Source organism: Ovis aries, chromosome 23 (genome assembly GCF_016772045.2).
Source record: "Ovis aries strain OAR_USU_Benz2616 breed Rambouillet chromosome 23, ARS-UI_Ramb_v3.0, whole genome shotgun sequence".
Taxonomy (NCBI): domain Eukaryota; kingdom Metazoa; phylum Chordata; class Mammalia; order Artiodactyla; family Bovidae; genus Ovis; species Ovis aries.
In genome coordinates, this window is record NC_056076.1 from 42,320,097 (window position 1) to 42,348,014 (window position 27,918).

The 27,918-nt window shown below is 48.4% G+C and overlaps 1 protein-coding gene across 1 annotated transcript in view; it reads left to right on the forward strand.

Annotated features, from left to right (window-relative positions):
- The window catches only part of RAB31 (RAB31, member RAS oncogene family), an 80,998-nt gene that overhangs the window by 17,287 nt on the left and 35,793 nt on the right, over positions 1-27,918 (forward strand). Inside the window, exons 2-3 of the mRNA XM_015103657.3 lie at positions 12,992-13,071; positions 17,753-17,834. Coding sequence (XP_014959143.1) covers positions 12,992-13,071; positions 17,753-17,834 — 162 coding nt within the window. The remainder of the gene's footprint in view (positions 1-12,991; positions 13,072-17,752; positions 17,835-27,918) is intronic.

Genomic DNA, 27,918 nt, shown 5'->3' on the forward strand with positions numbered 1-27,918 from the left:
TCTCAATAGAAGGAAGTTCTTCCCCTCCAGGAGGACTGGTAAAGGTCATCTACTTCCCCGATGCTTCTGGAAAAACAAGTCGATTTGCTCAAAAGTTACCTTAGTTTGCCTTATTGCACCAGGATTACACCACATTACTGTAAGTATTTTTACTTCTCCAAATGCAAATTTTAAAATTCTGTGATGAGCTAACATTCACCCAGAGGCAACTCATACCATCCAGACACATCTTCTGGCCCCATCGCACCAGGGCTAGAAAGAAGGGACAATAGAGCAGGTGTCTGGGGCATGAGGCATGCCCCGTGAGCTACTGTTCCCAAGGCAGAGTGGATATTCTCCACCTGGCCTGTAACCTGGGTCCCTGGCTCTCGAGCCCAGACCCTGTCAGGTGAACTGCTGGTCCTGGGCAGACCCCGGGCAGGTGTTGCTTTTGGGCAGGTGTGATTCCTGCTGGGGAATCTTGTGCTGGAAATGTGAGATGGCCAGTGGCACCCTGGGACATGGCCGCTCCAGATTTGGCGGGACATCACTAAGTGATGGATCATGGGGACTGAAGTCCTGAGGTTGGAATTGATGAGGCTTTAGTGGGAGGACCCGCTGTTTGGGAAGCCATGTTCTTTCCCATCACTGCCCCTCCCCAGCCAGGGTCCCACGTGTGGGCTCCCAAAGCAGCTCTCCTAGTGCTTTGCTGGCTTCCCTGGGCTGTGTGAGGGGGTGTTGAGGAGCACGGACTTTAGGCGTGGGCTTCAGTAGTTGCAGCTTCTGGGCTCTAGACCACAGGCTCAGTAGTTGTGGTTCAGGGCTTAGTTGCTCCACCGTTTGTGGGATCTTCCGAAATCAAGAACGGAACCCATGTCTCCCAGGTGGATTCTTTACCACTGAGCCACCAGGGAAGCCCCTGAATTGTTCACTTTAAAATGATTCATTTTGTGTTATGAAAACTGCACCGCAACAAAAACTACAAGTGTAGACTACTTCCACATGTGATATGGTTTAAACGTGAGTCGTTAGGAGGCAGAGGGTTCAGGTCCCAATGGTAACATTTTGCCATCAGAGACACATGACACATAGGACGTCAGCGATGGAGCTGGCTTCCAGCAAGGTTCCTGTAATTCCACCTTTGTTTTGCTAACTCTGATTAGCGCAATCACAATGAAGCACATCTTATAGAGGCCAGAATCTGTAACTTGGGTGATGGCCGTTTAAAATTTGGATAATACCAAGGAGTGTGGGGAGAACATGTTAGTGGAAAAAGTTACGTTTATACAGAGAAGCTTAAAGAAGGAAACAGAATGTGCATGCTGATTCCTCTACTTAAGATCACATCTGTTCCTACTTAAAAATAGATCCAAGGAATCCTTTGTGTAGAATTACAAAGTTCAAAGGCTACAAAAAGGTACAGCCTTCCCAATCTTTGTTGTTCAGTCGCTGAGTCTTGTCTGACTCTCTGCGACCCCATGGACTATAGCACACCAGGCTTCCCTGTCCTTCTCTATCTCTTGGAATTTGCTTCCAATCTTGGATGGCTACTGTTAATGTATCTGTGTGATTTTTTTTTTTAAGGATGTGTATCAGGCTTGTGCTCACACACCCAGATATTTTTTTAAAATAAAGAAGTCGTTACAGATCTGTAAACGGATTTTTTAATCTATAGATCTTTGATCGCTTTTCATACATAGCAGCTCCTGCAGGTAGACTTCATTCTTTTGAATGGCTGCATAATCACCACGATGACAGTTAGCCAGCACTGTTCTCAGTGCTGTGGATGTATTATCTTATTTAATCTTTACCACAGTCCTACTTGGCGGGCCCTGCTACTGCTCCTGTTTCAGAGGAAGGAACAGAAGCACAGAGAACTAGTAAGAAAATTAACTCTTGTGTGTCAGACCCCAAACACACACTCTGACCACCCCCAAATTCTGCTCCCCTGCACAGTTAATTTGTGGGTGGGCTGGGGGCTATCATGAGTTCCTGTTTCCCTGCAGGCCACCTCCTGACTGTTATTTTCCATTTTTCCTTTGTCACAGCATCTCCTAGGATGTACGCTCCATGTGTCTCACACTCTGGGTTGTGATCTCTTGGGGTCTGTTTCCTTGGAGTTCTCTTCATGTTTTCCTCCAGTTAAAAGAGACAGGGAACAACTCAGAAAATTATGATTAAGGTTTACAAAGTTATTCCCGAATAGCTATCAGATTTGGATCTTTTAGCCAAGAAAAGAGAGCATGCACAATTTCTTTTGCACACAGGAAGAAATCTTGGAGACTCCTCTCCTGTAGGGGGGCAAGTCCTGGGTGTCCCCCTGGGATGCCGTCTGGTTGAGAACCACTCTGAGATTTTCTGGGTGCCTCTGTCTGCCCTGCCATGTAGTGAATGGACTCCAGGGTATACAGCGGGGCTGAGGAAGCCCCCACTCCAGGTGCCAGGGCCCTTGCTGTTTATTTCTTCCTTTTCTTGGCACTGGTTCATTGTCTCCCATGCTGAGCTCCAGACTGAACAGTAGCTGGCAACCCAGCCCATGGATCAGGATGCTGGTACTTGGTGACTTCATGGCATTACCAGATGTGGGATGTTGCAGCGAATAGATGTACACTGGGCATTGGTGTTTCACCTGTTTTAGAGAAGCTAATAGACACCTGGGACTTCCCAGGTGGCGCCGTGGTCATGAATCTGCCCGCCAGTGCAAAAGACTCAGGAGATGTGGTTTGATCCCTGGGTCGGGAACATCCCCTGGAGGAGGGCATGGAAACTCACTCTAGTGTTCTTGCCTGGAGAATCCCATGGACAGAGGAGCCTGGCGAGCTACAGTCCATGGGGTCAGAAAGAGTTGGCCATGACTGAGCAACTGAGCATGCAGGGAAACGGACAGTGCAGTGATGCTGGCCAGCCCTGTGGCTACTGTTTTGAGGAAGCATGAACATCGAGCTGGTTTGGATCTAGAGTCCAGATCAAACGTCATAGAAAACTCAAGTTCCAAAATGTTTTCCTTCAGTCAGCAGAACGGCAGAATGCTGCCGCTGTCTACTTGTCCTGGCTGACTCCGTGTTCCTGGTCGCCAGATACAGTTTGCCGTTTAGATCCATTTAGCAGAGAAGGATTCCGTCTTGTGAAAACATAGGCTTGATGTGCGGCGGCAGTTGGGAAGCTCAGTTAAATATTCTAATCCTTTTCTGGGATAGAGGCAGGCACACAAACAGGATCGTGTCACAGATTTACCCGTGTGTGTCTATACACGTCAGACCTTGGGCAAGTCTCTTTTGTGCTAGATTGGGTAAGGCACCAGATTCGTGGGTAGGAAAGCAAAGTTTGAACTGAGCTGCTTGGGTCATGTGGTTAGGTCACAGTGGAACAGAAGTTTGTGCTCTCATGTCAGAGAAGGTCTTTAGTCCCATCCTGACCCCTCAAGCTGTCCAAACCACCGAGTGAAGAAACACACTTCCTTTGGTTCATCTGACCAAATTACTATCTAGCAACTTCTGGCCTGGTTGCCTCAATCAAACTGCAATCTTCCTGCCTGCTTGAGAGAGAGTCCGGTGGGGGAGGCGGGGGCAGTGTGGATGGGTCCGCAGAAGCAGAGCCTGAGTGGACAGAAGGGTCCAAGTTGAAACCTGAATGGTGAGCTCACCCCTGGAACAAGTCATCGTCTTTCCCGGATTATTGCTTTTTCTTCCTTGCTTTGTTTTTTAATAAAGTCAATCAGTTGTGTTTTTGTAAAGCGAGAATGTAGAAATGGACATTCTTGTCCTGTCACTTGGATTCTGAGTGCACGTGTAGCAATGCCTTTAAGCCATGACCATGACCTGAGATGCAGAAGAAATACGCCCGAGGTTCGTGAGTGGCCGAGGGGGTGCTCCGACTGGAGGCAGCCAGACTTTACTGCTGGCCAGGCCCAGACATCAGGTGACATTTTCCAGCCTCCTGTTTGATGAGAGAGCAGCACATGACGTTATGGTTTGGTTGTCACTGCCTGCCAAAAACAGTTGCTGTGATGATGTGATGGCCTAGTCCAGGGAGGAGTGGGCCTGGAGGTGGTGGGAAGTGACCGGCGTCAGCAGTAAAATCCTTACAGATGCTTCCTCCTGGAGGTCCAGCTTTGGAAGGGCAGCCTTTGGCTGTGCTCCCCGTGGCCGGCAGGGGACGTTCCAGTGTGCCCTGTGCTAAGTCACTTCAGTCACATCTGACTCTGTGACCCCATGGACTATAGCCCGCCAGACTCCTCTGTCCATGGGATTTCCCAGGCAAGAATACTGGAGTGGATTGCCATTCCCTTCTCCAGGAGATCTTCCCAAGAAAGGATTGAACCTGAGTTTCTTGGGTCTCCTGCATTGTCAGGGAGGATCTTTTTCACCTGTAGCCTCCTGCTGGTTCCTGTGGCTGTCGGGGGCGTTCCACGTGCCCTGAGACCCAGTTAAAAAAGAAGAAAGATACAGAGTGTCCCACAGAACCCAGAGCAGGAATGTCGCTGGGCCTCCGGAAGGTGTCAGAACCGTCTTTGGGCCACTTGGCTTAACTTCTCTCCGCACAGCTTCCCAGCCCAGGGAGTTGAAAGGTGGCTGCCTCCAGCCTCCCATCCACACGGTGTGGTTCTAGCCTCTGGGGGCTTCGTCCCTGTGTTTCCCGGTCTCTATGTGTCAAGGAGGTGGGAGTGCACACTGAGATCGAGTCCTTCCCCCCAGTGCTGGACTGTACTGAGTGTAAATCTGTCTGTGACACCGACGAGGCTATTTGGTTGAACAAAGACGTGAAATCTGGGAGCTGGGGCAGTAGCAGCTTACGCCAGCCTTGGCATCCAGGGATTTCTGTATCTGGTGACATAGTATTGAGAAGATCCTAGTAGATCATTCTTTTAAAAATTTCTACTCCTGGTTATGTCCTACAGGCTGTCTAATATCTTAATACAGCTGTGCATGTGTGCAGTTTGTAAATAGATACACAGCTATCAGAGGATCCACACTTTGTTTACTGAATTCGGGGATGTGCAGTCAGAGCGGCCTGAGACTCATCCTTTATAGGGTGTTCACAGTGCACGGAAGGTGTTGACCCCCAGCGTCTCTGGGAATATTCTCTTCTGGAAATATTCAGTGATTCGTACAAGGGACACAGTTCCTATCTTGGGAAGCATAAACTACGTATTTTCTTTCTTGACCCTAAAATAAACTTCTTAAAGAGATGTGTGGCCACAAATCTTGATTTATCCACAAGGATGACTTCATGTTATTGGTACATAAAGTTCAAATACGTTGATCCCTTTCTATCAGCGTGAAGAGGTGGGGATTCTCCTGGTAGCTGTGATGCAGGCAGCCTTGTATTTCCTGGTCAAATTTCTTAAACTGAGTGTGCTGGTTTAGCATTTATTCCCAAAGAACACAGATGGAAAGTGAGGGGGCAGTGTTAAATAATCTCCCTCCCAGTTGGAAATTCACTGCTGCCTTTCCTGTGTGTTTTGTAAAGTCTCTGAAACGCTCACAGACGTGCTGGATGACCGAGGGACAGAGCCGTGAGAAAGTCAAGCCGGCGTGATGGTTATGGGAACGGCACTCTGTAGGCTCAGACCCCACCTTCTGATGCCCAGCCCCTGCAAATACATCTCCTCCCTTCTGTGACCTGCCCTCCTGAATCTGGCATGGCCATCAAGTCTGGGCGGAGTCCAGTTGACCTTAGACGTATAGGATGATTCCTCACCTGTCATGGGTCAAAGACTATCACTGTTTATGGGGATCAGTGGCAGTCAGGAAGGTAGGCGAGTTGTGAGCAGAGGCTGGCGTCTCGGCTCATCAGTACCTCGCAGGTACGTGGACTGTTAGCTTCTGGCCAACGAGGGAGCATGTGTCAGTGCTGCAGTCCACTGTCGTGACTAAGGATCACAGCAGCTAACTTTCTGCATCACGTAGGAGCTCGGCTTGGGGTCAGCAAAGTGTTGAGTGTTAACTCAGGCCAGCGAGTGGTCTGAGGACAGCAGCTGTCAGGCTTGTCAGGGTTGAGATATAGGAAGGATTCCCTCTGCCTGCCCTGCAGTGCTGAGTATGAGCGCCTGCTGAGGCTCTGTGTAGAGTCTTAGCTCTGACATGACAGACTGGCCACCATCGTCTGTGAAAACACCTGGCATATAGTAGATGCTCAGTAAAAATGCAGATGTGTGCAGTCTCCTAAACACCTCTGTTTCCTGGTTTGGTTTCCTTCCAGTCCTCTTAAAGTGCCCCCCCCGTGCTGGGTCTTCTTGGTTCCACTGCCCCCGGGACAAAGCCCAGGCTCCAGGGGCTGGAGGGGAGGAGGGCCAAGCCTCCTTACCCGAGTCCGAGAGCCCTTGGGGTCCACGGCTGTGCTTCCCACTTGAAGGACAAGTTCATGGTGTGGCGGTACCAGCTGATCCTAAGGATAGCAGAGCGCCTTGGATGGTCACCGAGAGCTGTGGCTCCAATGCTTCTGTTTCTAGGAGCCCCAGGCTGGTGCCGGGCAACCTGGTGAGAAAGGGGGACCAAGTCTCAGTGTTCTAAAACCTAACATGGGGGCTGACATCTGTCACTTTCACCGTTTTTCTACTTTTTAAGAGCAAGTTGTTAGGTCTAGACCACATGTCTATGCTATGTCGGTTCAGTTGTGTCTGACTCTTTGCAACGCCATGGGCTGTAACCCACCAGGCTCCTCTGTCCATGGGATTCTCCAGGCAAGAATACTGAAGTGGGTTGCCATGCCCTCCTCCAGGGACTCTTCCTGACCCAGGGATCGAACCGGCGTCTCTTACGACTCCTGTAATGGCAGGTAGGGTCTTTACTGCTGTGCTACCTGGGAAACTCCCTAGCCTACACACAGGGGACCAAATACCAGGTGTCAGGAGTCACTGGGAACCACATTAAAAGCTGCAATTATGATCATTCTTTGTCCTTATTTGCTAGACCTGGAACTTGGGAGGAGTGAATATTGGTGTTTCGTAAGAACATTATAGAACAATAAAATCCTGCGTCGGTACAGGGAGCCTGTGCAGGCTGGTGGGTTCCCCGCTGGGAACAGGGGGCTCGTGTCTGTGCCATTTGTCTGGAGAACCTGGCTTGTCCGGAGAACCTGGCTTGCCCAGTCGCCACCCCACACGTGCGCTGCTTGAGCAGAAAGAAAGGTGACAGAAGAGGCGGTGGTTCCTCTGGCAGGAAGTGAGATTAAGTAAAACACAAGATTAGAAAAATTTTTAAACAGTTAAGGTCACACTTTGTAAGACGCAGACACACGGAAATGTCTGCTTGGCTGTACAGTCTCTGCGTCGGGACAAAGGGCTCTCTGAAAAAGCCAAGAAGCAGCGGGGCTGCTATGTCGGAAGTGGAGGGTGATGGGACTCGCCGTTCTTCCCCTTTTAAGAAGCATCTTCCTTGTTCTTTTCCTTCTTTAACTTGTCGGAGGAGTGAGGCAGAGGGAGGCCGGGCTGGTAGAGAGATGGAGCCCCTGGTGATCACCTTTTCCCATGCCGAATACTTGACTTCAGTTTCCCTAGAACTCCTAGAACATGCCTTTGCCACCTGCAGGATGGAGAGGCCACCACCTGCTCTGGGGCCAGAGCACTCGATGATCGATGGAATGCTAGACTCTTTAATCCACTATATCCGCCAGTGCCGGAACGAGAGGCAGGTAAATGTAGGCAGTAGGATGGGATGGCATTTAAAATCAGCATAAATATTTTCTTACTAGGAACAGTTTTTTGGGGGGTGGATGACATCCCAGAATCGAGGCCACCTGTTCTTTTTAAACACCAACTCAGAGTCAGAGATGGTGTTTCAACACCTGGGGTGTGTCTTGTGCTTGGAGACCCATATCCCTGGACAGGCTACTCTAATTCCCTGTCCTTGGGTGATGCTTCCAGGACTCAGACTTGACCAGTGATAGGAGGAGACAGGGCAATTCGACTGAAAACTTTTCCACAAACAATAGAAACTGAACTAGAATCTAGATAATGTACTTTAAACTACAAGATCCTGGATGATGCCACGAAAATCCAGTGTGCTGCAACTGAGTCCCAGCACAACCAAATACATAAATAAAATAAATATTAAAAAAATAATATATGCATGTTTATTATGTTCAAGGAAATAAAAGTCATGGTTTCAGACTTTGGCATGCCATCGAAAACTGTACTGTGAAAATATTATGGTGAAATAATGCAATAACTGATATCAGAAATTCAATAAATGGGTTTATCATCATGTTCAATACATCTTTAAAAAGAACTAGAAGATAGGTCAGAATAATTCCAAACCGAAACTCAGACAAATAAAAGATGGAAAATAAAGAAAAGAAGATAAAGAAGTACATGGTACGGTGAAAAAGTATAATACAAACACAGCTGGAGTCACAGAAGGAGAGAAGAGAGATGACAGCAGAAACAAAGCTTCAGGAGATGATAGTGGACACTTCTCCGTAGAAAATGCCTGGCTGGGTGCCGGGAGCTTTTATGAGCTCAGCTTTTGTCATCATCGCTGTGAATGTTTAGTCCACTTCTGTTCCGAAGAAGGGTTGGGATTGTTGGCAATATGCCTGGAGTCCAAATGCAGGAGTCCCCCAGGGTGGGCAACAGAGGGTGAGATGGTTGAATAACATCACCAGCTCAATGGACATGAATTTGAGCAAACTCTGGGAGATAGTGAAGGACAGGGAAGCCTGGCGTGCTGCAGTCCATGGGATTGCAAAGAGTCGGACATGACTTAGCAACTGAACATCAAATGTTCCCCAAAGATCTCTTCACTCCTGGGGTATTCTGCTTGGACTGTAGGCCTGAGAGTCTGGTTGGTACTGGCTGAAATCCCAAGTTTGAAAGTAGAATAAAGTTTCCTATGGAAATAATACTATAAATGGATGTTGGGGTCTTCATTGTAGAGAGCTATAGCACAGGCCCAAGCTTGGGAAAGAATCGTGATTTATTTAGAGCATTATGTCAGCAGAAAGATGCATGCCTGAGTTTTAAAAGTTTGGAGCCCAGCCATCAGCCGTCCTGTTGACTTCTTAGGGTAGCCTGTGCAGTTTTGGTCCCCCTGGCTGTGACACCCTGTCTGATTCCTTTGAAAGTTTAGGTCTGATGTGTAAGTGACCTAGGGGCTTCCCAGGTGGCGCTAGTTATAAAGAACCTGCCTGCCAATGCAGGAAAAGTAAGAGACCCTGATTCGATCCCTGGGTTGGGAAAATCCCCCAGAAGAGGGCATGGCAACCCACTCCAGTATTCTTGCCTGGAGAATCCCACGGACAGAGGAGCCTGGCTGGCTACAGTCCATGGGGTCTCACAGAGCCAGACACAACTAAGCAGGTTAGCACAAAACGCAGCACAACCTATTAGGGAAAAGACTCTGACCAAGAACAGATATAGATACAGATGTACGTGTGTGTGTGTGACTGAGTGACTGTGCTGTACACCTGAGACTAACGATGAACGACATTTTAAATCAACTACGTTCAATTAAAAAAAGAAAAGAATTGGTTTTATGTGATGCCTCCTTGGTAGCTGACAGTACGTCCTCCTCCCATTCGGGCAAGACCTAGCAGATGTATCTTTAGGGCGAATGACTCTCTTATGGTTGGTGAACCTGGAAAGCAGTAGTAAAGGCCCTCATGGGTCCAAGAAGTGGACTTCTTTTAAGAAGACATTTACATCTGTCGGGGAGTTGATTTACCTGGTGAGAGCCTGTAGGGTTTTCATGGGACTCGGAAAACTGTTCTCTGACCCTCCAACCTGCTGTGTGACCTCGGGGAAGCCACGCAGCCTCCTTTCCTGCAGACTCGGGGCTGGATGGGCTGTAACAACGTCCTGTCATTTCAGGAAGTGGAGCCAGCTTCCTTCCAAGGGCGTCGAGTCCCCCGGAAGTCACGGGGCCGAGGAGAAGGGGTGAGCAGCCTGTGCCTCCCGGCCCTCCTCTTGTTCCTCTGATGCCTTTATCCACCCAGGAGTTGCTGCTTCAGAGCTTTGCAATTTCCTGTGGGACAGGCATGATCTGGGGCGTTTTCCTCCTGCCTCTGTGTGTATGTGTGTGTGTGACTGTCTGAAAGAGGTCCTGCAGGAAAAGGAAGTCACCCAGCTCAGTGATTCATGACGACTGCCCTGCATCCTGCTCTGCCATCGTCTGCCATCCGTGGGCAGGGCCTTCCCCTGGTGGCCGACGGGGGAATGGCAGGCCTGGGAGCAGGCCATCCCCAAGTTGTCACAAAGCCTCTGACCCCACAAGATGACTTTGTCGTCATTCAGTCACTCAGTCGTGTCCAACTCTTTGGGATTCCATGGACTGCAGCACTCCAGGCTTCCCTGTCCTTCACCATCTCCCGGAGTTTGCTCAAACTCATGTCCATTGAGTTGGTGATGTCCCCTTCTCCTGCCTTCAATCTTTCCCAGCATCAGGGTCTTTTCTAATGAGTCAGCTCTTGGCAGCTGAAACCCTTGGGCAGAGCAAGTAAATGGGCTCCGAAACGTGCCCCCTGGAGCAGAGTCCTGCCCATGAGAATGCCCCCTCGGGCCAGAGCCCTGGATGCCAGCCGCTCCCTTAGAGGAAGGGCTCTGCTGCTGGGGGGGAGGCTATCAAGGGGCCATTGTCCCAGCTGGGTACGGGGGAGGCCTGGGTGCAGCCCAGTTCTCCCTGTCCAGAGTCGCTGGGACTGTGAGGACTGCAGGGTGGTAGGGGTCTGCTCTTTCACAGGGACTTTAAGCTCAGCTGAGATGGCAAGGACGGGGCTGTGGTCTGGGGACACTGAGAAGCGTTAGCTGGAGTCCTTCCTGGGGATGCAGCTGGAAATAGCAGTCGCATTGATCTGGAGTCTGAGGAGCTGGTGTTTCCTTTCTGTCGTCACCTCTTTGAACTCTGCACATCGACTCAGGGCTGCAAAGATGCAGCGTCTGGTGCGGCTTTTTCTGGGGGCTCAGAGCCAATGCAGGCCACGTGCTCTGGGAGATGACACCTTCTGGACAGTGACCTTCTGATGAGGATCCCAAGCCCGAGGCCCTCCCGCCCCGGGTTTGCTAGGATTGTCCCTTGAATGCGGGAGCGAGAGGGCACTCCCATGACTCAGATGCTGATGGTGTTTCAAATCTGATTTCATGTTTCAGTGTCTGGAGAAAAACACCTTTCTCTGAGTTTCAGCATTTTCTCCTTGATCTGTGGGCTTTTAACGTGAAGCTTTGAAGAGAAGCTCATCACTGTCTTTTCCTTCTTGGGCTAGGTGTGTCTCTTTCCCCGCTCACTTCTCTGTCTTGAATCTCCACAGTCCTCCCAGAGCAGATACGTGCCCTGGATCTCCTTGCCGTGCGGCCACTCTCAAAGGGCAGCGGGGGCAGGAGCTTTGTTCTCCTTGTCCTGCTTTCTGGGCAATCTCTGGACTTTACCTTGCCAACTCTTCCTTTGAAATTTCCATTTTTGTCATCATGTTTTTAGTTTCTGAGGGTCCGTCTTACTTTCTGAATGATCTTCTAAAAATGCATCCTCTACTTTTCTGTGGGTGTAAATCTCCGGTATTTCTTAGATGAGTATTTCTTTTTTAAAGATTAAAATGCATCCCCAGGGACTTCCCTGCTGGTCCAGTGGTTAGGGGTTCACGCTTCCAATGCAGGGGGCACGGGTTTGATCCCTGGTCAGGGAACTAAAACCCCGGCATGCTGCATGGCTTGGCCAAAAGAAAAAAATAAATAAAAGGAGAATGTTTAAAAAAATAAAATGCCTCCCCAAAGCTCTGTTTGCACAGGGGCTGGTGGGTGGGGGCACACGTGGCCTCTAGTTGGGGGACTCATAGCTGGGTCTGCAAGCGGGGAGACACAAAGACACAAAGCCTCTGACCCCTTCCATCTGGGCTCGCACAGGGTGGGGCAGGGTGGGGTACGTAGCTCCCCCCGCCCCAACCCGAGCTGTGTGCAGGGTCGTGGGCCAGCCTGTATGTGACACAGGTGTTCTGGAGTCAGCCTCCAGCATCCTCCTGCCTCTGATTCCGATATTCTGATTCCAGCACTGCCTCCAGCTCTTGGTACCTGCAGGGAACATGGGTGGGACTGACTCGCTCTCCCCGCTGCAGGCCCTTAGGCTCCGGCTCCCTCTTTAACAGTGACCCCACCTTCCCTCCCCCAGCTGTTCCTCTCTGTCCTCACTTGTCTGATGGTTGTCTCTTCTCCCATCTCTATGACCTTGTGAATGTTTTGTTTTTTCTTTTTAATTCCTTAAACCATTTGACAAGGGATTTGGAAAGGACTGGAGAAAAATGCATTTGGGAGTTCCCAGGTGGCACTAGTGGTGAAGAACCCGCCTGCCAATGCAGGAGACTAAGAGAGGCGGGCTCGCTTCCTGAGTCTGGACGATCCCTTGGAGGAGGAAATAGCAACCACTCCAGTGTTCTTGCCTGGAGAATCCCGTGGACAGATGAGCCTGGCCGGCTACAGTCAGGTTGCAAAGAGTCAGACACGACTAAGCAACTTAGCATGCACACACAGAGAAAAATGCATGTGTCTTTCCAGTCTGTGAGTGGACCGCCTTCCTAACAGCTTTATAGAATTATTTAACAGAGAAAGAGCTGTACAATTGAGCAAAACTGGAGGTTCTTATGCAGCCATCAGATTCTAGAGAGAAAATGATAAACATGCAATAATTAGAATTTATCGTTCTTACAGGATGATACCTAGAAAAATAGGTTATGCCTTCTTAGAGTGCTAAAGGTTTGAATAAAATCAGTTTCTACCAAAACAAAGTGATATTGTTGCTGTGCTTCTTAGATCCCTCCCCAAATTTCCAAATTTCTGGAAGTAAATGTATTGGGACATGCCAGTTCTAGGTTAATTATTGTGTATAGATGGCACATGTTTCTGAAACTTACTTTTAGCATACTTCTTTTATGAAGGCAATATGACTTCATTGTCAAAATTTCTGGTATGAAATAGAAGGAAATATCCCACTTCCCCCCAGCCGGAAGTAAGCTCCCCTGTGCTGGGTTCTGTTTATGCTGGGTCAGAATCCGCCCCCTTTGTCTTCATGGCTCTGTTCTCGTCCTCTTCCAGGACACTGGCGTGGGGAAGTCCAGCATCGTGTGTCGATTCGTCCAGGATCACTTTGACCACAACATCAGCCCGACCATTGGGTAAGTTCTCATCTGTTCTTCCGATTCACCTTTCTTCCTTTCTAAGTACCCAGAGAGGTCACAGTGTCTGAGCCTTCGAGGGTGTTCATCCCAGCCAGGGAGACTCAGTCCCGACTGTGAAGACTTGGACACAACTCAGGGCCTTGGGCGATGTGTCCAGTCTTCCTATCCCTGCAGTCCCCTCCACCTTGCACCAGCCGCCCTCACTGCCGCCTCGGGTTGTTTCCTTGATCTCGAGTGCGTTATTCTGCAGATCATGCCGACTTTATTTCCAGATGGGACGAATCCCTGAAGGTCCTGCTTGAATCTGCCTGCCAGGAAACCTGGGAACGCGTCCACGCACAGCAGAGCCGTCTGCACGGATCGTGGGCAGATTGATTTTCCTTTCCTGGCTGAATCCAGGGTCGGCATCTCTGTTCTGATGCTTGGGAGAGGAGGGGAGGATTGCCCTCCTACCCCCTGCCCTGCCCAGACCTCAGCCTTGGGACACGAGAGCACTTCCTGTTCGCTTTCTCTTCGCTTTCTCTTTGCTAGGATGACTTCACCAGATGTGCTTCTGCCGTGCTGCTTTGCAGGTGGTTAATTTTTCACCATCTTAGTACTTAGCCCAGTGTCTTTTTCTCCATGAAGTCAGCATGCTCTCTGCAGAGAGCAAGGTTTGGTTTTCCTCAGCTGGGAAACAACGGGTGTATCAATTTGGGGAACTGGGTAGGATGGATGAGGACAGGGCAACGGCCTCCATCAGCCTTGAGTGGAGAAGATTCACGGCAGGGCACACGGCAAGCTTCTGACTCGCAGCCATCGAGTCCACTGGGAGTCCACCCGCCTCCCACAGTGATCACTGCCTTGAGAAGGACCTCAGGCTGTGAAAGGGCATCGTTTCTGCACCGAAAGTTCATCCTTGCCACCCGGTGACTCATGAGAAACCCTGACTGCTGTTCAAGCAGACTGTCGACATCATGAACAGATGTGTACACCTCTCTTTCTAGTTTGACCTTTACAAGGACATCGTGTTTCTTCTCTGCCAGATTCTGCTTCCTGCAGGTAATGAAGCCAGTCCAGCATTGCTCACCCCCATTGCTCTGGAAGCAAAGACGCCTGAAAGTCTGAACTTGAAAGCTAGCAAGGAGGCTGAAAAAAACAAAACAAAACACCAAAAGAGCAACGGTTGTCAGTCTTCATTTCAAACAGTAATTGTCTTTCTCCTAGTGGCAGGAAATCAGGAACAGAGAGAGGTGTCTGCACATACAGGTATGTGTGTGTGTGCACATTCTTAGCCATGTCCAACTCTTTGCGACTTCATGGACTGTAGCCCGCCAGGCTCCTCTGTCCATGGGATTCTCCAGGCAAGAAGCCTGGAGTGTGTTGCCATGCCCTCCTCCAGGGGATCTTCCCGACTCAGGGATCAAACCTGCATCTCTAGCATCTCCTGCATTAGCAGGCAGGTTCTTTACCAGTTGAGCCACCAGGAAGCCCCACATATAGGTGAATGCATGCATACATATGGTATGATATGCATTGCTACTTTCCCTAGAGCTGTTCCTTGCTGGCTCACTGTGTACCGACGGGGACTTCACAGCTGTTGTTTCCTCATTTGACCCTGAAGCAGCCCATAGATCACGCAGGGTGGATTTGGGGCCTATTTCACAGATGAGCAAACTGAGGGACTGTGACCCTCATCCTCCAGGGTGGCCATGGGGCTCTGTCTTCTCTCCTGACTGTGCCATCAGATTCTTTCTTGACCAGGGTCAAGGTCATCTCAGGTCTCAGGCTTACCTCCGTCATATCTGTAAAATGAAAAGCGTAGTCTGGGTATATTTTTTTCCCCTAGCTCATAAAAGTCTAAGACTTTAAAGGCATGAACTTAGTTTTCTAAACCTGAGAACTTTTTGTGAGCAGAGTTGCTGTATTTTTTATCCCATTGCCTATAATATATTGAAGAATGACTGAAAATCTGCTTTGTTGTTTAGTTGCTAAGTGACTTGTTTAGTTGGTAAGTGACTTGTTGTTTAGTCGCTAGGTCGTGTCTGATTTTCTGTGACCCCATGGACTGTAGCCTGTCAGGCTCCTCTGTCCTTGGGATTTCCCAGGCAAGAATACTGGAGTGGGTTGCCAATTCTTTGCTCCAGGAGATCTTCCTGACCCAGGCTTGAACTTGCATCTCCTGCATTGGCAGGCAGATTCTTTTCTACTTTACCAGTGAGCCACCTGAGAAAATCCGACTTACATCAATGTAAAAACAAAAATAAGCATCAAGACAAAATGTTGATATAGCCATCTACATACAATTTTAAAAAGCATTTTTGGAAAATGTTCCGTAAGCCAAGTTAAAGGGCAAAGATTTAACTGAAAAAAAAATTTTTTTTAAATACACTGTTACAAAAAGTTGGTATAAAATAGTAAAAAAGGACACAAGAAGCAGGATGACCATCCCCGCTAAAAAGTAGGCCAAGGTCATGAACTAAAGATTCACAAAAGGAAAACAACTGAAGAGTAAATACCAAAATGATGTTCAGACTTAGGACAACCACGACAAAAACCCAGAAAGGAAATACCATTTCCTGTGTGTCATCCTGGAGCAGATTCGGAAGGCTCTCGTTTGGGGAAAAAGTCATCGAATATGTTTCAGTGGGTGTACAGGTAGGTACAAGCTACCATTTGGTGAGCATAGCAATGTGGAGAATATATGCTTCTGAGAAATCCAAAGAATAGTTGTACAAGGACACAAAGATTCAGGTTCAAGGATATTTATTTAACCATTGTCATAATAGTGAAAAATAAGGGGACCGTGACATAGTGTGTAATACACAGTCACCAGGTAATGATGCTGATCTATAGTCACAGAAATAGAAAGATGTCCACGATATATCAAGTGCAGGAGATACGAAATCTATGTACCATCGACTCGGGGGATAAAAGTTGTGTCAACACCATTTGGAAGACAATACCAACTTATTAGCAGTGAATATGCCTGGGTAGTGAAATTACAACTGATTTTATGTTCCTCCTTTATATTCACTTTTAACATATTTCTTTAGTGAAGTACTGATATTGCTTTTATAATGAGAAAAGTCATCAAGAGATTTTGATTTTTGGAGTATATTTGCTCTGATGAGTAAGCTGGGACATACAGTTTAAGAACTCTTAAAGAAATGAAATGTCATGTGGCAGATGCAATTTTGATCATATTAGGTTATATCCCTTAGAAAAATCCTTAGAATTTCCATCTAGTGCAATTGTGTGTTAATAATTAGAGCTCTCTGACTATTCACCTTGGTGTTGAGTACATTGTGGGGACAGTCATGGGACCTGCAGGGAAGAATATCTTCCTCCCTGGAACTTCTGTGGTCTGCCCTTAGTCTCAGGGAAGAGTAGAAATTGAGGAAATCTTACCAGGCTGAGCACTGAGTGGTGGCAGGGCTGGACTCTCGCTAGACTGTGAGGGCCCTTGGGGTCCATGAAAGTGAGGGAAGACATCCTGATGCTTTACCCCTGCAGACTCCAGTGTGCATCCTGAGAAGAACAAGAGGAGGACACCTTTATTGTCCCTAGAAAGTGAATTTGGTTCAGTGATAATATCTGACATAGTCTAAATTTTCATTTTGCCAGTTGTCCTCAAAACGTCTTTGGAGTGCTTTTCCCACTAATCCAGGGTCCAGTCAAGGTCCATACAGTGCATTTGGTGGGTTTGTCTCTTTCCTCTCTCTTAATCTAGATTCTAAAACACCCCCACCCCCATCTTTGGTTTTGTTCACTTTTCAGGACATTGACTTACTCCAAACATTTGGGCCCGTCATCTGTTAGAATGTTGCCTATTCCAGATTTACTGGATTGCATCCTCACAATTAAATTCACACTAAACATTTTTTTGGCAGGAACTCTGCACAGGTGAACAGGTGAAGCATGTACTGACCACACCACGTCAGGAGGCTCCTCGTGCCTGCTTCTCCCACAGTCAGAGGCTTGCTGTTGTTTAATGAATGGGAAACTTTATCACACAGGGAAAAAAAAAAAAACCAAGGCTACCCAACGTTCCTTGTGTTAGACTTTTACACCTTTTCTGAGCACTGAGAAAAAGCTTAAGAGGAACTATGCAAAAAAGAAAGTATCAAGTGTTTCATTATCTACTGAGAGTTTCAAATCCTCCCTTTTTCTTGGATAAAACAAGTATTTGTTCATCTGCCCATCTTTATCCCTGCACTTGCACGAGCAGGATGAGGGTGAGACACAGTATTCTAATGGTTGCTGCCAGTGCTGGGGTCATAGAGCAGGGAGTATGCACCACTGTTTACACCTCTGCAAGGCCCACACTCTCATGTGCCTGGATACAGCTGCTGTTTTCACTCTTAATTGTGGTGATCTTACATTTTTAAAATCTAAGTTGTTTTTTTTTTTTCCTGATTGCAGGCATCTAATGTCTTAGGACTGTTGAAGATAAGTGTTTTGAAACACAGTGTGCTGAATACACTTTGTGCTTCCCCCCGGCCCAAGTCCTCTGTTGGACTAACAGAAGAGGCGGGATTTCTTCGTTGGGATGACAGGTCCCCTTTCCTCTCCATGGCCCCTAGAGGAGAGCCTATGGGGTCCTGCCAAGGCCCCGCCATCACCTGATGGAAACAGGAGTCTTCGTGAAGGTCGCAGGGGTGATCGGTAATGTGTCAATGTCACTTCTCTTTTTCAGGGCGTCTTTTATGACCAAAACTGTGCCTTGTGGAAATGAACTTCACAAGTTCCTCATCTGGGACACTGCTGGTCAGGAACGGGTAAGGACACACTGCTGTTGGCTTTCTGGGGAAATGATGCCAAACAGCACTGGTTTCTTTGTATCTGGCAAGACTTGGTGACTAGTGATAGAAATCCAGCTTCAAATGAGTTAGGCACAAAAGGAAATGTGCTCTTTAGGCGTGAGGAACTGGAAGGGGCCGAATCCCATCCCTGCCAACGTGCTGTCAAAGTTGCACGACTCTATTCCATTTTCTTTGCTTGCTGACCTTGAAATTGACTTCTTTTTAGGCCGACTCCCTGGCCATCAGCAACCTCAAAAATAGAGCTGCTCTTCCCAGGCAGGGGGCTCCTTGTCTACCTGGTCTGAGCTGTGTGCTCAGGGGATATGGCGCCCCTGCTGGTGGGGCCAGGGAGTGCACTTGCCCCAGGAGGTGGCTGCACTCAGTTCCACCCGAGCCCCGTGGCCTGGGAGCTGGACAGGCTTTGTTCCCTGAAGTCTGGATTCCCATCCTGGGAAACGGGGCAATGGGTACTGGGTTACCAGGAACAATGGATGAGGGCTCTCTTATTTCTGTTGTTCAGAGCCTAAGTTGTGTCCAGCTCCCCGCTGCACTGCAGCATTCCAGGCTTCCCTGTCCTTCACTATCTCCTCCCATCTCTTATTCCTAATTCTTTTTATTTCCTGAAAATGTTTATGGAGAAGATAACTCCAGAAGTTTCATCTCTAGATTTTAAAAGGTGAAACAATAGATACGCACAGACTGTCTCGAGCAGGGAATGTAATAACTAGGGCATATGTTATCAGAGTTGAGAGGAGTGGCCTGGATGGGTGAACACAGGGCTCACCAGTACCTTCTCTTAACCAATCAAAACTGGCCCCGGAGCCGGTTATCGCAGAGTAAGACAGGTTGAACTTGCCCTGGTCTGTTCCTAGCTCATGTCACCGTCTCTGCCCACTTAGAATGTCGGCCCTTCCTCGCTCCCCACCCCAACTTGCTCCCTTTTTCTCCACAGCCCTTGCTATGTGTGTTCAGGTGCTCAGGTGTGTCCCCGTGGACACAACTTTGTGACTCCACAGACTGTAGCCTGTCAGTCTCCTCTGTCCATGGGATTTCCCAGACGAGCATCCTGAAGTGGGTTGCCATTTCCTTCTCCAGAGGCTCTTCCCAACCCAGGGACTGAACCCATGTCTCCTGCATGGGGCAGCGAGTTCTTCAACCACTGCGCTACCAGGGAAGCCCACAGCCTTCACCAGCCTCTAATATGCCCCTCAGTTCGCTCATCAATTCTGTCAACCGTCTCCCTCTCACAGGAGAATCCAGGACTCTGGATAATCCATCGTTTTCATTATCACCTCCTCACACAGCAAGTGTGTGTTTATACGAATTGCATTTTCTATAAATCCCCTCTTAAAATGAACATTCCAGTGTTTGTAGATGAAGCTGTCTCAGAGGTTTCCTCTCCTTTAATGAGGACGAATCTTCTGGCCTCAAATGCTACCCTCATTAGGACGTCTGCTCCTTCACTGTGGAATCAAGAACTCAGATTAGCACACAGGAAGCTGCTACCTGGGGCCCCTCTTTCTCTCTGACTGTGGGCCATACCCACTTCCAAAATTAGGGGGCTGGAGTCCAAGGGAAGTGACAGTATAGTGGTCTCTTCTCTGTGTCCCTGTGTGTTCTCTGGAGCGATCAGCTAGATTTCTGTTTTTGGAGTTGGGGGTTTGTTCCTTAAGCAAAGAGGTTTTCTTCTTCCCCATTTTACTTTTGCTCATGAAATAGTTGCTTATGCAGCTGCTTTAAAAAAATAATTTTAAATTAATTGAAAAAATAATTTTAAATTAATTGAAAAAATAATTTTATTTATTTCTATTTGGCTGTGCTGGGTGTTCCTTGCTGCACTCATGGGCTTTTCTCTAGTTGCTGTGAGCAGGGGCTACTCTCTGGTTGTGGCGCACTGGCATCTTATTGCAGTGGCTTCTCTTGTCGCGGCTCCTAGGCTCTGGAGCACAGACTCAGTAGTTGTGGCCCACAGGCTTAGTTGCTCTGCGGCATGTGGGATCTTCCCGGACCAGGGATCGTAGCTGTGTCTCCTGCATTGGCAGGCAGATTCTTTACCACTGAGCCACCAGGGAAGCCCCTGCAGCGGCTCTTCCTGAGTGTCATCAGTCCGTTTTACATGGAGAGGCAGCGTTGCGGCTCCTGCCGCTGCATGTCCTCTAGGAGAGGCAGCGTTGCGGCTCCTCCTGCCGCGGCATGTCCTCTAGGAGAGGCAGCGTTGCGGCGCCTCCTGCCGCTGCATGTCCTCCAGGCTGTGCCCCGGTTTTGTGCTCAGTGCTTACTGTGCACTAATACGTGTAGCCCACTCACGGCACTCAGCTGGGACTGTCTTTATCGCAATCCACAGGGGAGGTCACCCCGGCTCAGAGAGGGTGAGTAACCTGGTCAAGACCACACAGCTAAGAAGGTATAAAGCAGAAATTTGAATCGAGCAGTCTGGGTCCTGGGATTGATAGTTATGTATTGATGGAAAAAAAGCACAGAAAACCACACAATTAAAATGATCTAAAATCCCACAGCCCAGATATTATTTCTACTGTTGACATTAGGTGGCCATTCTCCAGATAGCTCACTGTATGTGTGTGTGTGATAATTTCTTATCAATGGGATCCTGATTCTTTATAACCTGCTGTTTTCACTTGTGTTGAAGTGTCCCTAGAGGGAGATTTCTGTGTGATTGAAGCAGGGTTCTTGACATTGACTTACCTAGTCTAATAGTCATGAGATCAATTACTTTGGGTGAAATTTGGCTCTAACATGACTATCAGAGTTTGGAGTCTGGCCCACTTAGCATCTCAAAGCAAAAGCACCGTAACATGTCTTTCATAGGCCTATATTTTTAATTATTCTAATTGCTTTTCTAAAATTTATCTCTCAGGTTATAGATACCTGTGACTATATCACTGTGTCTATAATTTGAAAAGCATAAGCCTCATATTTGGGCTTCTTCTTATACTCCAGGGAAGGAGGCTTGGGTTTGGGTGGTCATTTCAGGTGAATCCAGGTTTGTGGAGCGTGAGTGGACAGAGTCCCCCTGACCTCGTGGTCATGGATCCCTCTGGCCCTCGACAGCTTGGCGTGTTACCCCCAGGCTGACCTTGTCTCGTCCCTCCATGCAGCCTGCTCTCGCTCCAGTGATGGCAGTTTTTCAGTCGTTTTGGCAGCTTCGTGCTGGACTTAATCGTGCTTGTAATGACGTTGCCTCATGTTTGAGCTAAAAATAAATTCCCTGCTGTTGCTGGTGCGGATTGCGGTTGGTTCTCTCATTAATCGTTGGAGTCCAGTGCATTTTATTTTCCCTCCTTATCGTTGTAGAAATCTACTGCTGTTCTCCCTAGTTTTTACAATGCTGAACCCACTCTCTTTGGATTTATGAGTTGACTGTATCAAGACAGATTTAACTGCTCCACGCGGTGTGTTGCATATGATGACTCCTCAAAACTGGACCATGTCTGAGTCTGCCTGGCACACACAGCACTCCTGTCCATGTCCTACTTACTGTGGTGCTGAGTCTACGTTAGATGTGGCGCAGATTCGTACTCTCCAAGGATGATTTTTCCCTGTGAGCACTGATCCTGGTCTCCTGTTCCTGTAGAAGAGTACATTCATTCTTGTTTGTTTGTTGTAAATTTTACTGAAGTGTAGTTGATTTACAATGTTGTGCTAATTTCTGCTGTATAGCAAAGTGGCTCAGTTATACACACACACACAGATATTCTTTCCGTATTCTTTTCCATTATGGTTTATCATAGGATATTGAATGTAGTTCCCTGTGCTGTACAGTAGGACCTTGTTTATCCATCCTGTGTGAAATAGCTTGCATCTGCTAATCCCAGACTCCCAGTCCATCATCCATCGTCAGCCTTCTGTCCCTCTTGGTAACTACAAGTCTGTGCTCTGTGTCTGTGAGTCTGTTTCATAGATAAGCTTATATGTGTCATGTTTTAGATTTCACATATAAGTGATATCATATGATATTTGTCTTTCTCTGTCTGACTTACTTCACTTAGTGTAATAATCTCTAGGTTCATCCACATAGCTGCAAGTGGCATTGTTTCATTCTTTTTTTATGGCTGAGTAATATCCCACAGTATGTAAGTATCGCATTTTCTTTATCTGTTCCTCTGTTGACGGACACTTAGGTTGTTACCATGTCTTGGCTGTTGTGAATAGTGATGCTGTGAACAAAAGGGTGCATGTGTCTTTCCCACCTAGAGTTTTGTCTGTGGATAGAGTGCATTCATTCTTGACATGTTGTCTTTTGCTTTTAGTTCGGCCCTATATGATGGGCACCCTCCAGTTCTTTCAGTGCCAAATGGTAATCCATCAAGTGCCTCTGTAAAAAAAAAAAAAAAAAAAAAGGTTAAAAATATGTAACCATTTCCAGTTGATTGTTGAATCCAGTCTGTTAAAAGCTTACCGTTTTTGAGATTTGTGCATTGACTATGCTGCTCCCCAGGGGCATTGTTGCGAGAGAAGAGTGCCCTGTCGGAGCTCGGAGGTGGCTTCTGGGGTGTCCCTCCTGTCCTGTTCGCAGGGGTTGTCCTGTTGGTTTCTGCTTCCTGATGACAGGTGAGGAGGGGCAGCGGTAGATCAGCAGAGCCTCTAGAGGGATGCTCTCAGGGACTGGAGCTCAGAGAGAGCCCTGGGGAGAGAAGGGAAATTATCTGCCGAGCTCTGTTGTCCCAGCTCCTATTGTCAGGATTTGTGAGGGGAATGAGACTTCTGTGCCAGGATGTCAGCTTATTCCTTTCTTCCGAGTTTCCTCTGATTTCCTCCTGTTCTTCCGTTTCAGCTGGGGACCAGTGTATCCTCACTGCTACTGAATATCACAATGTGAGACGAAGCGTTACCTTTCTAGATGTATACTTCCAAATCTTTCTGTGCCTGCTTTAAAACACAGTCACCATCCATAGAATAACTCCATTAAAAATGTCAGCATCCTGGAAAAATGTCAGACTTCCTTTTCCTGGTGTGATCCATCAGAGCAGCATTATTTTAAGAATCTAACCTGGAAAAAAAAATGAACATCATCTTATTGTTTTGTTTCATTTGGTGAGAGTCATCGTTGTAGTTGTCTGTCTTTCCTAGTTGGCTTGTCGTTTAGTTGCTAAGTCGTGTCCTACTCTTTGTGACCCCATGGACTATAGCCCGCCAGGCTACTCTGTCCATGGGATTCTCCAGGCAAGAATACTGGAGTGTTAGCCCTTCTCTTCTCTCAGGGATCTTCCCCACCTGGAGACAGAACCTGAGTCTCCTGCATTGCTGAGATGTGGGTTCTTTACTGCTGAGCCACCTGGCAAGCCCCCTCATTTCCCTCCTTGGGCTCAGCTCCTCCCATCTCCCATAACTTGGAAGCTTAGATAATGGGATCATAGATGTTAGGGTGCAGCTGAGAAAGCCGTGCCCTCAATATTGGGTCAGAATGGGTCCTTGGGAAGGAAAAGAGAATTGAAGACAACAAGTTCAAGGTCAAGTTCAGGCTCTTTACAAACATCAAAAGAAACTTCTGCTTCCTTTCCTTCTTTCTTAGGGCCCTGGAGTTCGTGGTCAGGAAAGTGGTTCACTATTCATAGGCTGTGGCTAAAGTCAGAGGAAAGTTTGACCTTCATGGGTCCTTGAAGAAAGAGGCCTCTTACAGGCTCTGAAAGAGCTGATCTTTGTTTTCTCCCCTGCTCGCCCTACAGCCCCTGGAGAGAGAGGCCAGCTCCCAGCTCCCAGCACCAAGCCTACACTCAGCGCTGCTGGAGGGAGGGGGGTTTACCCTCGGCACCGCCTCACAGACTTCCATTGTGGGGGGTCTGCCTTCAGTGGGAGGAGGTAGGGTCTGTGCAACGCCCCTTCTTAGAGAACAGTGCTTCCACAGTGTGGACTGAGGTCTGAATTAGGGAACCGTGCCCTCCCTCCATCGCCCCACCCCCAAGAAGGCTCTTAGAAAAGGAAAGTGGGTGAAGGCTGTGTGTGAAGCTGATGGCTCAGAGGCCTGCAGATGTGCTCTTAAATGAGAGCAGCGGCGGTCGATGGGGTCTGGGAGCCTCAGGAGTCACTTTTCAGTGAAAAGTCACCCAGAAGGGCAGAGACCCGGCAACAGAAACCGAGGAAAAGAGTGTGACAGTGGTGTTTGGGCTGGGGCAGCTGCTCACCGACCTGGCTCCCAGGGTTTGTTCTGTGTGGGGGTGTTAGCGTCATTTAGGAAAATAAGATTTTACGTGCAGAATTGTCCTGCTGGGTGTCAGAATGTTGCCGACAGGAGAGAAAGAGGAAAGACACGTCCGTGTACTGAAAAAATAAATCCAGTAAGTCCTTCAGGAAACACTGCGAAGTCTCTGCCCTCGGCGGGTGGGGTGGGAATGCTGGGAAGGGGGAGGGGATGGGGAATGGGGACTCAGGAGCAGTGGTGGGCTGGGGGGTCTCAACCCTGAGCTGGCCTGAAGGGACCTGGCCCCTTCCTCTGGCATCCTACCCACCAGGACAGACCCTCTGCTCCCCAGAGAGCATCTCCCCCTCCTGGGGACCAGTGCGGCTCCTCTGGATGAAGACTCTTGGTTCCTAGGGCTTTTTCTGTGTCTTTAGCCTGGGATGTGATGCCATGAGGTCTTCCCAGGTGGCGCTAGTGGTAAAGAAGCCACCTGCCAATGCAGGAGACTCAAGAGATGCGGGTTCAATCCATGGGTCACGAAGATCCCCTGGAGGAGGGCATGGCAACCCACTCTACTATTCTTGCCTGGAGAATCCCATGCACAGAGGAGCCTGGTGGGCTACAGTCTATGGGGTCGAAAAGAGTCAGACACGACTGAAGCGACTTAGCATGCATCCACCTGATGCCATAAGTGCCTTCTCATTGTGAGGCAGGGTCTGCACCTCTTGGCTGAAGGCCAGTCTCCTCCTGTGACTCTCAGGGGACCTGGGGCAGAGAACCCAGGTGGTGGGGCGGGAGGCAGGACTTTGGGGCCCGGCTGGGGTTGTGCTTGTTAAGAACCTGAGATGGTTAGGTGGCAAACATGGAAGAATAATTAGATAAAATATCGATAGTCATTAAATTTTCTAATTCTAATTTTAATTGTATACACTGAGAAGGCATCAGTGAAATGCTTCATTGGACACCAGGCAAACGGACAGTAGATTTAGAACATATTAAAGTTCATCTATTCAAGGAAAAGAAAAAGAACCTGAGATGCCCTTTACCTGGTCGGACTTCTCTCCTCCCTTGCTTTCCCTCTTTTCCTTTTACGCAGCTGATTTCATACGTCTGGTTAAAATACAAGCAATACATGTAGTTCCTGACAAGGAAGTTAGACACACAGACTTCGTGTAGCCTGGAGAAGCCCCTGCAGGTCCTGTTATGTGGACAAAGGTGTGGCCTCTGAGTGGGAACTTTATCTTCAGAGCGGCCCCTCTGAAGGAGCCACCTCCTCTGTCCACTCTGAGGAGAGTGCTTCTGAAGGACAGGGATTTGTCGGCGTCTTCACCGTCTCTGTTTCCTGTGGCTGTTGTAACGCACATGTAGTGCCTTCTAACAGCCTGGGTGCACAGCCTCCCAGGTCTGGAGCGTGGGCCTGCGGGTTCGTTTTTGGAGGCTCTGAGAAGAGTCAGCCCACAGTCCTCACCTTGTGGCCCATTCACCCATCTTCAAAGCAGAGCGTCTTCCAGCTTCTCTGACTCCCCCGCCTCCCTCTTCCATCTGAGAGGACGCATATGGAAGACCCTGCATGATGCCACTGCCCCCAGCTGGTAGCTCGGCGTAACCTCCTTTCCCAGGCCCAGCTGCCCACCTCTGGCTGCCCTGTGCTGTAAGGGTGAAGCTGTGGATAGCTTGGAGCACTATTGTTCTACCTGCTGACCCTCTGTGGCCATCGCTTAGAACGGCCCTGTCATGTACCAGATGTCCAGTAGATGGGTGCTGAATGAATGAGTAAAGTTAGTGCCAGCCCGCATCTTCATTACACCTCTGAAAGTGATGCTTCCTTTCAGAGAAGAAACTGAATAGTGGAAAAAGAGTGGAATTTGGGGTCAGAAGACCTACATTTACAGACTTTTAAGAGCTGTGTGTCTGTGGGCAGTTTGCTTAATCATCCTGAGCCTTGGTTTTCTCATCTGTACAATGGGACACACACCCGCCCCCCACAACCACCACCACCATCTAGCCTGCCCATCCACACAGGGTTATTGGCTCTTTCATTGCTGAAAGTTTGTTGAGTTCCTGCTGCTGCCCAAACAGGGGGATTACAGAAGGTTCTGGGTGGAGTCGGTAGCTGAGAAAAGGTGTAAATGGAGGAGGGGTGAGCTCTGTGGATGTGATTCCTGAATGCTGAGGAAATCCTTTGGCATTGGAACTTTAAAAGAAAAAAGAAAGTAAAGGGGAAAAAAAAAATCCCCTTTCATTGCAAACATAATGTATACAGTTAACATTTTAAAAGAGTTCTTTCAGGAAACGTGAAAACAAGTGATGGGTTTGCCTGTAATGCATTATTCAGAATAGCCATTTTGATAGGTTCTTCTATTCAACTTTATGTATTTATTATTGGGTTTTTAGGACATCTGAGTAGGCATATTAAATAGGCCTCTGCTTTCTGTGGAGAGAGAGAGTCTGTGTAAAACTCAGAAACCTTCTTCTGAATGGCACAGAAGGTACATTCAGTGATGGTTTTTCCATTCAGCTTCTGCCAGCTGGGAATGTCGGGTATGTCAGGAATGCTCTTCCCCCTCTTCCCCCTTTGTTTGAATCCTGAGGGACCTCAGGACATGTTCTGGCTTCTGCCCTAGACTGCCCACTGCCCTGGCGTTCTGGGGGAGGCTGAGGATTTCTGCTTGTGTGCTGCCCCACCCCCACGCCCAGGACAGACCAGCACTGGCCCCTGGACTATGCGAAAGCATCACACAAGGGACCAGCGTTGTCTGAGATCCTCAGACAACCAAGCCCTGCAGCTCGTGGGCCTGATGCCAGTGCCCTCGGCTGGGGTAACTCGCACCCGGGAGGCAGAGCCCAGCTGGGGTTGGTCCTTTTTAGGAAACTTCATGTATTTTCCATCACTACTCCTTCTTGACATGCAGAACATTGCTGCTATGGAATTTATGATGCCACAGACCTGCGTGTAAGGAATTTTGCCTGAAGTTGACTGGGTGGTCTAAAGGACTGGGTTTCCTGGAATGGTACTTTCCACTGTGTGCTGACGGTGTGTGCGTGCACACACAGGATGCTGTGGAATGGGATGAAGGGAGCTTTGTGTTGCACGTGAGGCAAGAGCAGGGCCAGAGTTCCATCCAGAGTCTGTCTGACCTTGACCATGAGTGTCCTCACAGAGCTGGAAAAACCTTAGCTGTCACCACCCACTCCTGCCCACCCCGACCCAGACTGGTACTGAGCCAGATGCAGGTCAGCACCGTGTCTTGAGTCGAGATCTCTTCACCCTGTGCCCCTAAAGTCGGTTCTCAAGACACTCACTAGGTCCCTAGATGTTAAGAAATATTACTTGAAAAAAGGTAGAAAATAAAGAATCCTGAGTGAAAGCAAAATAAATAAATAAGTTTCTTTATTATAGAAAATTTCAGAGCCTTTCTTGTACCAATAATACTTTGTGAACTCCAGGGAAGCATTATAATATGTTGTTGTTCAGTTGCTAAGCTGTGTCCGACTCTTTGCAACCCCATGGACTGCAGCACGCCAGGCTTCCCTGTCCTTCACTGTCTCCCAGAGTTTGCTCAGACTCACATCCATTGAATCGGTGATACCATCCAACCATCTCATCCTCTGTTGTCCCCTTCTCCTCCTGCCCTCAGTCTTTCCCAGCATCAGGGTCTTTTCCAATGAATCAGCTCTTCACATCAGGTGGCCAAAGAATTGAAGCTTCGGTCCTTCCAATGAATATTCATGGTTGGTTTCCTTTAGGATTGACTGATTTGATCTCCTTGCTGTCCAAGGGACTCTTAAGAATCTTCTCCAACACATGGTTCGAAAGTTTTAGTATGTAGCGATTCCTGAAACTTATTGGCCAAGAAAGCTTTCTCTCCAAAAAGCTCTTCGAGGGCACAATGTTCTGCAGGACACTGCCCTTGGGAAATACTG